Genomic DNA, 10,605 nt, shown 5'->3' with positions numbered 1-10,605 from the left:
TTTTCAAGTTTAAATAGCATCAAGAAGTTAGCATTCGTTTTGAAGTAGCGTGCGTAGCGTAGTTGGTAAAGCGTTAGGTTCATAGTCCGTAGGTCGTAGGTTCGATTCCCCCCATGCGTTAGATTTATTTATTTCTCAGGTTTGCGTTTAATCATTAATTCTATGTATGAATTAATTGAAAAATGAAAATATCCGTTAATAGTATGCATAAATTACATATTTTTTAATTTTTTAATTAATTAATTTATTATTACTTTTAATTATATCCGACAGTTAATTAATTAGAACGTTAATTAATAAATTGAATTTGAGTAAGAATTTAATTTAAAATTGAATAATTATTAAATAAATATGTTATTTATTCATAACTTAAGCTTATTTATTATTAATTAACTTTTATTATTAATATTATTGATTAAAAAACATTATGGCAAACTTGAGGGCAAGATGAGGGCAAACGTGAGGGCCCATAAGGGCGCCCGTAGGGGCACCCTCATGGATCGCCCATGCGGGCGCCCTCATCGATGAGCATGTCGTTTCCATGAGGGGCCCCTATGGATCATCCATATGCGGCCCTCATGGCATGAGGGCGATCCATAAGGGCCCCCGCTGGGGGCCCACATCACTTTTCCACACGGGAATATATAAATTTTTATAATATTTTATAATAAAAAAAAATTTTTTTCCAAAAATTCTAAATTTGAATTAAAAACTCAAAAACAATTGAAGTCAATAAAGTACCTAAGCGATTGTCATTTTTCTTTTTGTCAAAATTTTGTCGAAAAAGAGATAAAGAAAAAAAAATTAAAATAGGTTACCTAAACGATGTATATTTTGGAAAATTATTTAATTTTTAAGAAGCATTAAAATAAAGTTTTACAATTCATTTGCTTTTTAAGTATATTGAAGTTTTCTTCCCATATTTAGGTACATTCTGAGAAATGGTAATTATTTCTTTTTTTCCCCTTCAATTAGTAAAAAAAAAAATTTAACCAAAAAAGAAGTTCTAATTTTATTTTTTTTTAATTGAAAATTTATTAAATTAATATATAATTAATTAATTAATTAATAATTATTAGTAGATAATTATTTATTAATTAAATTTTTCTGCAAACTTAATTGGGAAATATTTACAATAAATATATATATATATTAATGTCACTGAACTTTGCGAGATGGTATATGGTAATATATCTGCAAGCTTATCAGTTTAACAGTGAGCGAATTCAAGGAATCACAACTTCAGCAAAAAGTGTAGAGAATTTTTTCAATTTTCAATCGAAGACGACGACGACAACGACAACGACAACGAAAACAACAAATCAAACGAAACAAAATTGTGTTTCCAGTGCACGGAAAACGTTAATCACGAGGGAACATTTCAACAACCAAAAAGCAAGATTACAGGACGTCAAGATAACAAAGGGAGTGAGTAATAATTTAAATCAATGCAACAAATTTTTTCAAACAAAAGTTTATCTTCAAACTTAATCTAAACGCGTTTAATAAAAAAAAAAAAAGAAAAAAAAATTTATCTGAATCGTCACGAATATCAAAGTTCAAACTTTTCGATTTTAAAATTTATAACTTTCTCATCACTTTTCACTAAAATTTAAATTATTCAACAATTTATTTATAATATAGTTATATAGTAATATAGCTATTACTAATTTTTACTAAATTTTACTAATTAGGCAATTATTGTAGTAACAATTAGTCAAAATTAGTAATTATTAGTAACAATTAGTAATTGTTACTAATAATATACCAATAACACTAATTATATACTAATTATACTACTAATTATACTACTAATTATTTAGAATTAGTAATTATTTTTAACAATTACTAATTGTTACTAATTTTGTAATGATAATAATAATAGTTAAAATTAGCAATTATTACTAACAATTAATAATTGTTATTAATTATAAAATTAATTATAGTAATAAATAATAAAAATTAGTGATTATAATAAACAATTAGTAATTGTTACTAATTTTGTAATAATAATATTAACAGTTAAAATTAGCAATTATTACTAACAATTAATAATTTTAAAATTTTTTAAAATTTTAAAATTAATTATAGTAATAAATAATAATAAAAATTAGTAATTATTATAAACAATTACAAACAATTATAAACAATTTATTAATATTTGTTACTAATTTTGTATTAATAATAAAAATAATTAGTTAAAATTTGTAATTGTTATAAACAATTTTTTAATTATCACCAATAAATTTAAAGAAAAAAAAAAAAAAAAATTTCAAACAAAATGTGTTGATAAATTTTTTTTTTGAAATTTTTTTAACAGCGGAAACCAAGAAAGTTGAGGGACAATCCAATAAGAAAGAAAAAGAAAGTATTGATTATAAAGATCCTAAGGGATTTGAAAAGAAAACTGCACCTGGAGCAACGGCTGAGTCGAAGACTCCAGAGACTAAAAAGCCTTCTGAATCAAACAACGACCTACAAAACGCTGAAGAAAAAGAAGTCTCAATGCGACTCTTCTCCGTAGGTGGAAAAATTATTTTTACTGAAGATTCAGATGAAGAGGTAATTTGTTTTTAAAAAAATTTCTAAATTTTCTATTAATAATAAATAAATAAATTATTAGTGAAAAAAAAAATTAAATATATATTCTATTAAATATTTACAGTCTGTAGTTCCCGAGGGATTGTCAAGAAGAAAGACCTATATATTAATAGGATGGGATCATCTTCGTTCAGTGATTTTAATTTTTCTTTTAATAATGTTTATTTTGTGGGCGTCAATTTATTTTCCATTAATGGCCAACGTCTAATCAAATCTAAAAAAATTCTTTCAATTATTTCACAAATCACATTATTTTTTTGTCACTATAATATAACATATATATATTAAAAATAAATACTCTGTGTTAGTATATAATTAAAAAAAAAATAAATAAAAATAAATCACATTGTACTAATTATAAGTTAACTAATTTTTTTTTTACTTAAATAAAGAATTTACAAAACAAAAATAATAAAATTTTAATGTCTCTATTTTTTTTTCATCTATATTTCTTTAAAGCTCATAAATATTTATAATATTTATAAAATTTTTAATATTTATGATATTTTTATTTAAAATATATTTATATTTTTTAATATTTATAAATATTTATCAAAAAAATGTTAATAATCACTGTGTTCCCACAAGTTTTTAGAATCGTAGGATTGCAACTCAGATTTTAGATATTCAAAATGGCGGATCAAATATGGCGGAATATCGTAGGTTCCGAGTTTGGCGGGAAATTTAAAAAAAAATTACTGACTTTTTATGAATTGGGTAAGATTTTCAAAAATTAAAATAGCGGAAAATTATTATTATTATTATTAATATTATTGCTGTTATTATTATTATTATTATTATTATTATTATTATTATTATTATTATTATTATTATTATTATTATTGTTGTTATTATTATTGTTATTATTATTACTACTATTATTATTACTATTATTATGAAATAAAATTATTAAAACATAATTTTGTTTTTTTAAATATAGAAAATTTCTTAACTAAGAAAGCATAAGATAAATTATAAATATCTTTAGAAAATAAACTTTGAAAAATTTCCTACTTGAAAAACAAACAAAAAAAAAAAATAACACAAAAACGGAAAAAAAATTGAATATATAATTATGAAACTGGGTTATCCCAACGAACTATAAAATGAAAACAGAGAACATTTTATCTGCATCGACACTTTTGACATCTCTGTTCCTCTTTCGTATCATGAATAGGTTGCAGCGCTACAGGAAGGTCTCATCTTAATTGTGACCTTCTCTTTAACTTCTCAAGAATCATACAACAAATCTGACATCATCGCGCGCATTGAAATTTAACAGTCTATAATGCATTGCCGTCAAAATCTAATTATTATTTTTACACACGTACATTGAACAAATTTTTTTATTTTTTCTAAATTTAAGAATTAATTTTGATTTTATAATAAACAAATAAATAATAAAATGATAAAATAATAATACTGATAATTTTTTTTTAAAATTATAATAGATTATTTATTCTCAATTTTAAAAGAATGTCTTCTTATTTTAAGAACATTGCATTCTAAAAAATTATTGGCTTCAAATAATCAGTTACTTGCCACGGAAAAATATCTTTATCTATAATAGCGATATATTTCTTCAGAATAGCGAAAACTTTCCTTGTTTCAGTGAAACATATCGCTGTTCTAGGGAAATTTTTTTTTTCAGTCTTAACTATAATAAGATACTTTTATTTACATATTTTTTATTTATATATAAAAAAAATTCACAGCCAAGATATAGTCCAAAACTAAAAACATATTTTTTTTTCACTAAATACTGGGCAACTTTTGAATCCCCATATATGTATATATATATATATATATATATATATATATACACAATAAAAGCATTCAAAAGAATCGTGTACCGACCTCTGTCATGGTCTTGGGATTATTTTATATTTTTCAAGCTTGACCAATCGTCAGCTACGTCTTAGGGAAAGTATTATTTGCTATACGATCTATAGCAGGAGAACTTAATACTAGCCACATCGATTTAGTCGATTCAGTCATCCTTAAGACGTTCTCGTGACGACTATATATTGACTTATATTTCATTTTTCTTTTGGTTTCTTTCAAAACAATTCCTTCGAAAAAAAACTTGAAAAATTTCAAGTTTTTAAACAAAAAAAAATTATTTTTTTTGGCGAGAGATGAAGTCTCTCTATTTTTTTGTTTTTTTGGTTGCCGCCTCATTTATTGTCGGTGAGTCCCCGAAATTTCTCAATAAATAGAAAACAAAAATAGTCACGTATGTTATTTACAAAAATAATATTTTAAGAAATTAAGAACTTTTTTTGTAGAATTTTTTATTATTATTATTATTATTATTTATTATCATATAAATTTATTTTCATTTAATTTTAATTCTCAAATTTTCTAAAAAAATAAAGTTAAATATATTAAATAAATAAATAATATTATAAGCAATTACCGAATGGGTAAAAAATGTTTTTTTGTATTGTTATTTTTATCGATAGAACGTTAAACGATTTTGTTCTATTTATTAAAATTTTTATTTTCTTTAACTTTGAAAGTAATAACGAGCCCTTGGAATTTTTTTTCATAATAAATATATAATATGCAAATAAGAATATTAAAAAAAATAACGTTAAGAATAAATGAATGAATTTGCATTGTCTTTCAAATCGTTTTTAAATATATATGTATATTTTAAAAAGAGGAAAATTATCCCCTATTTTGAAAAATTATGAAATATTAATTTTTTTTTTATGAATTTGTCATTGAATGTCAAAGTAGACACTATAAATATACCTGAAGGTCAAACCTCTCTTAAGTTAAGAGAAGAAGGAATTAGTTTAAAATTCCGTACGAAATAAAGGACATTTAATTTGTTTCATAATGATTCAACAACCAGTTTCTCTCTCTCTCTCTTTAGATAATTTATTATTTTGCAGAGATTCAAATCTTTATGAATAATATTAGAAAAATTGTAAAAATTTATTATTTTGTTTTGGAGAGTTCAAATTTTAACATAAAATGCAAAATATAATTTGTTTTATACTTCTATTTACCAAAAATAAAAAAAACTCAAAATTTAAAAAAAAATATAATTTACCCTAGTGCCGTTTTGAATTTTTAAAATCTGACTTCATATTCGTAATCAGCAACCCCAAAAACCCCTGAGTGACGAGTTTCAAGCGAATTAAATCAATTTTTAAAATTAATGTCCACCATATTGGATCCGCCATTTTGAATTTTGAAAATATGACTTCAGATTCGTAATCAGCGATATTGCAAACCCCTGAATAACAAATTTCAAGCGAATTAAATCATTTTTTCAAAATTTTGGCCGCCATATTAGATCCGCCATTTTGAATTTCAAAAATCTGACTACAGATTCGCAATCAGTGACACTAAAAACCCCTGAGTTTAACGAATTTCAAGCGAATTAAATCACTTTAAAACATTTTGTCCGCCATATTGGATCCGCCATTTTGAATTTTGAAAATATGACTTCAGATACGTAATCAGCGACCTTGCAAACCCCTGAATAACAAATTTCAAGTGAATTAAATCATTTTTTCAAAATTTTGGCCGCCATATTAGATCCGGCATTTTGAATTTCAAAAATCTGACTACAGATTCGCAATCAGCGACCCTAAAAACCCCTGAGTAACAAATTTCAAGCGAATTAAATCACTTTAAAACATTTTGTCCGCCATATTGGATCCGACATTTTGAATTTTTAAAATCTGATTACAGAATCGTAATCAGCGACTCAAAAAACCCCCTAGGCACCAAGTTCCATCAAAATCTACTTTTGTTTTGTAAAACTATCTAAAAAAAATTAATTTTCCCTTGACCTAGAATAATTTCCAAACTATTTCTACTTTAATATAACAATACTAATCAATCAAAAATATTTATCTTCCCCAAAAGATGTCGATGCCGGATGGAAATTTTGGAAAAAGGACAAAGATAAGGATAAAGATTCAACAACCGAAACTCCCCTAATAACAAGTTCCGCGTCACCAGTGACTCCAATATCAACGTCCAAGGTCTCATCAACTCCAGTAGCAAATCTAGGAGCGACAACAAAAGTTCCTGTAAATATAAATGCTGGTTTAGCTGGAGCCGCTAATCCAGGATTGTCAATTGGTGCCGGAAACACTGCAGGTAACATTCGCGACAATGCCAGACCCCAAAAACCAAATCCTGGAACTGAAGTTGGTCTGGATATTCCAAGACAGAAGCCCGCAAATTCTGGATACAGAGATTGGGCAATTGATTTGACTGGTGCCGGAGAAGGACGACAACCACCTCGAGTTCCAAGTACGGGACCCGCAATTTCATCAGGACAGCTTCCACCTGGTGGGTGAATTTTTTATTAATTAATTTCTTAATTAACTTCCAAGAATTAAAATCGTTTATGAAACTAATCGAATTAACGCAAACATTAGGAGTTCAAATACCAAGACCTGGTGTGCCAACTTCGAAACCTGAAATTACAACCTCAAGACCTACAACTCCGGTTGCTGTTCAAACTCCAAGACCAATTAATTCGGTGCAAACTCCAAGACCTGATCCACAAAGACTTCCTCCAGGTCCTGGATCATTGGGTTATCCTACCCAGACATCAAGACCGGGAATTCCAGCTTCAACAGGCGGATCCAAAGACTTTCCAAGTCTTCCACTAGCTACTGGTGGACAAGGAAATGCCGGTGGATTGTCAAGTGGAAACCAATCACCAACAGGTGGTAAAACATTTGCTCAAGTCGCTTCTTCAGGAAGTACCACGACTTCTAGACCGAATTTTGGAGTTCCAGTTTATGGAGGAGCAAAACCAGGTATTGAATTAAAACAACCGGCGATTAGAATAGCTAATTTGAAATTAGAATCAGATTAGAACGACTTTCACGAAAGTATTTTTAAGCCTTAATTTGGTGGATAAACAGTGACCGTAGAAAATTTATAACCTACGCGACTATGACAGGGAAGTTTCTCTGATAGGGGGAAATGATTCTCGAGGGGAGGGGGGTACTAAGGCCTTTCTTTACCGTCCGTGCCTACAATATACACAAAACCTTTAACGCTTCTTTGATTGTAATTATATTCTTTTGCAAATGAAAAAACAAATTAGAATTATTGTAAACTTACCGTTGTCAGGATCAGACTGCATCTGCTCTTCATCCCAGTGTAATCCAAAGCATACGAAAACAATCACTCACAATTTTATAAATTTCGAACCCGAACCACGTGTTAACAAATGCAATTCCTAGTTTATATTTGGCTAATGCAAAAAGCCCCCCAAAAAAATATTTTATAAAATTGAAAAAATCTTCTATTATATTAAGTTAACAAATTTCCAAAAGCGACACCGACACCGTCCTTGGAAAATTTATTTTCACTTATTTTCAAATAAATCAAAATACTTTGCCATATGCTTTTAGAAAATCTTACATACTTTTTTTTGTAGCATGTTTTTTCAATTTTAACCCAAAAAAGGGTTATTTTGCAATTTTATGCAATTTTTTTTGCGAATTTTTGGATATATACCTTTAAACTCTCTTTATAAAGGTTTACTCTGGATAATAAAAATAAATACCGATATTTTATAAGGTTTTTCGATTTATTATGAACATTTTTCTGAAAAATTTGCAAAATCTCCATCTCCATTTTCTCTCTTGTGGGGCAATTTACAGCAATATAATATAATATTATATAATATAAGATAAAAAAATATATTATAATATAATATAATTAATATTTTTGTTATAATTATAATAAATTAAAACATTTAATATTTAACAATTGTCATTTCATCCTTCAATGATAATGAGCAAAATTAAGATAAATTTTATACAATATTAATAATAATATATTAATTTAAAACATAAATTATATATATATATATATAATATACATAAACTACAATAAGTACAACTATAACCGAGCGAGCGAGGAATACATCGCTAGTACTAAATAAAAATAAGAAAACTATTAATAAAACATTTTGTTATAAAATTTTCAATACTAATTTCAGAACGTAACAAAATGACAAAATGGAAACTAAAATTCCAGTCAAAAATATAGTTCATATGAAGCAGAACGTTAATTTATTAATACGCAGTTGAGATATGTTAGAGATATAATAATCAGTTTGGGGGAAATTATCTACCCAAGTTTCCTTAGGTCGAAAAATCAGAGCAACATCGAAAAAAGTGGTTTAAGTTTAAAAGAATCAAAACAATAAGTTACAAATTTTCATTTTACTTTTAGGAAACATTCCACCAACTTCTCAACCAGGTAGAACTGGAATTGCAACCGGAGGAGCAGCAGCAGCTGGTGTTGCCGCTGCTGGTGCTGCTGCAGCAGCATCAAAATTCTCAAGTAATCCAACATTCAGTAAGGGAAATATTGTTACCGATGATGATTTAGAAAAATTAACGGAAGCACTTTTCATCAAGGACGCTAACAATGCCATGAAGTACATTACCCTGAATCTACAGAAGCAAACCACTGGAAACAGTCCTGTCGATGAAGCACCTCAACCGTAAGTGCTTCTAAAAATTATTCCACCTGATTCATAATAACACAGAAAATTAAAAGGCATTAAAATAAGCTGCAACGTTTATTTTAATGCCTTTTAATTTTCTGTGAAAAATCTCGAATCTTTAAATAAATTCATATTTGTAAATAAATTTCACAGTAAGTCTGTCTTCTGGCCGTTTTGGAACAAAACCTATATGTTTTAAGTACAAAAATAGAAACTATACGTGTCTTTAAGAAAAAAATTTAGAACCCAGCAACTAGGTTTTGAACAGTATACTAGATTGATTCTAATTTCTCAAAGATACATAATTTCTCTCTATACTTAATGTTTCTTCCAAAATGACAGAAATATTCGACTTGCGAGTGAACAAAGTGAAAATTAATTTTATAGAACTATTTTGAAATTCATTTGTCCAGACTCTTGAGTGTAAAACCAGAAGCCCTGCAAATACCAACAATTCAGAAAGTTCTCACAATTTATGATAATTATCAATTGGACACAAGGACCCATGAATATATAAATCCCGCACAACGTCGAGAGGAAAGTCTCTTGATAGACACATTTTTAAGTACAAATGTCATGTCATTTGCCATGCGATTTTTGTCAGATAAAGGTTTCATTGAAAAGGATTACTATAAATATAAGGATAAATTAAGAACAATGTGGTTCAATCTCTATTCACGAGGCAATGGAAAAACTGGTAGCACTGGTTTTGAGCATGTTTTTATGACTGAATTAAAACTTGGAACAGAAGTTTCTGGTCTTCACAATTGGATTTACTTTAATGCTGAGGAATTAAAGAAGAGGGCCGATTATCTTGGATACATGAAAAAAGTCGATCTTGGAGATGTAGGGATTTTCTTTTCTTTTTTTTCTAAATTAATCAATTTTTAAAATGAAAATTTCTATTTCAGAAGGCGGCAATTTTGAAAGTACACTCAAAATTCAACGGATTTGATAAACCAGTAACGACAATGTTTATTGGTACATCACCTGAATTGGAAATGTCTCTCTATACCGTTTGTTTCATTGTACGACCAGATCAACCGTGTCCTGTTTCCCTTGGTGGTACAAAATTCAACATTGTCACACACAATTTCCGTTATAGCGGAAAAGATCACGTGGGATCAGCATATCCTGATATTTAAAAGTTCTGTCATTTTTTTTTTTTTTACTGCTTTGAAAATTTTTCTATTTGTTAGAAAAAGGGATTTTTTTCGGAAAATTATAAATTAAATTAATTTCACAAATAATTTTATTTATTTATTCGAAAGTTGTTTTTTTTTTAGAGCTATTTATTGCTTTTTCAAGATCATGGAATCATTACTTTGTACATTTCTAAATGCTGTGAGAAATAAATAAAAATGAACTGTTGGAATAAAGTATTTTAACTTCCTCGAATAAAAATTAGGAATTACACAGAAAATTAAAAGGCCTTAAAATAAGCGATGCAGCTTATTTTAATACCTTATAATTTTCTGTATAATTTAAATTTTGTTACA

General features: G+C 27.3%; 2 protein-coding genes across 2 annotated transcripts; both read left to right on the top strand.

The window, feature by feature from the left end:
* Positions 1-791: 791 nt before the first annotated feature.
* On the top strand, positions 792-2,956 carry LOC127291294 (uncharacterized). The gene is made up of 4 exons (XM_051320359.1): positions 792-944; positions 1,210-1,428; positions 2,321-2,562; positions 2,666-2,956. Exons 1-3 carry the CDS (start codon positions 942-944, stop codon positions 2,522-2,524), a joined length of 426 nt encoding a protein of 141 aa, XP_051176316.1. The 5' UTR covers positions 792-941; the 3' UTR covers positions 2,525-2,562; positions 2,666-2,956.
* A 1,627-nt stretch (positions 2,957-4,583) lies between these two features.
* Positions 4,584-10,485, top strand: LOC127291269 (endoribonuclease CG2145-like). The gene is made up of 6 exons (XM_051320312.1): positions 4,584-4,791; positions 6,490-6,921; positions 7,011-7,397; positions 8,830-9,103; positions 9,520-9,952; positions 10,018-10,485. The coding sequence occupies exons 1-6, from the start codon at positions 4,740-4,742 to the stop codon at positions 10,249-10,251; spliced, it is 1,812 nt and encodes a 603-aa protein (XP_051176269.1). The 5' UTR covers positions 4,584-4,739; the 3' UTR covers positions 10,252-10,485.
* The last annotated feature ends 120 nt before the right edge of the window (positions 10,486-10,605 follow it).

Source organism: Leptopilina boulardi, unplaced genomic scaffold, assembly GCF_019393585.1.
Source record: "Leptopilina boulardi isolate dan_hultmark-lab unplaced genomic scaffold, ZJU_Lbou_2.1 LbouV2_130, whole genome shotgun sequence".
NCBI lineage: Eukaryota > Metazoa > Arthropoda > Insecta > Hymenoptera > Figitidae > Leptopilina > Leptopilina boulardi.
Note: the sequence above shows the minus strand (reverse complement) of the source record. Positions and strands in the feature narration are given on the sequence as shown.

Coding starts and splice junctions, on each gene's coding strand:
- LOC127291294 (XM_051320359.1), top strand. Junction 1,429..2,320: donor ACGTCAAGATAACAAAGGGA/GTGAGTAATAAT, acceptor TTTTTTTAACAG/CGGAAACCAAGAAAGTTGAG.
- LOC127291269 (XM_051320312.1), top strand. CDS start 4,740: ATGAAGTCTCTCTATTTTTTTGTTTTTTTGGTTGCCGCCTCATTTATT. Junction 6,922..7,010: donor ATCAGGACAGCTTCCACCTG/GTGGGTGAATTT, acceptor CGCAAACATTAG/GAGTTCAAATACCAAGACCT. Junction 7,398..8,829: donor TTATGGAGGAGCAAAACCAG/GTATTGAATTAA, acceptor TTTTACTTTTAG/GAAACATTCCACCAACTTCT.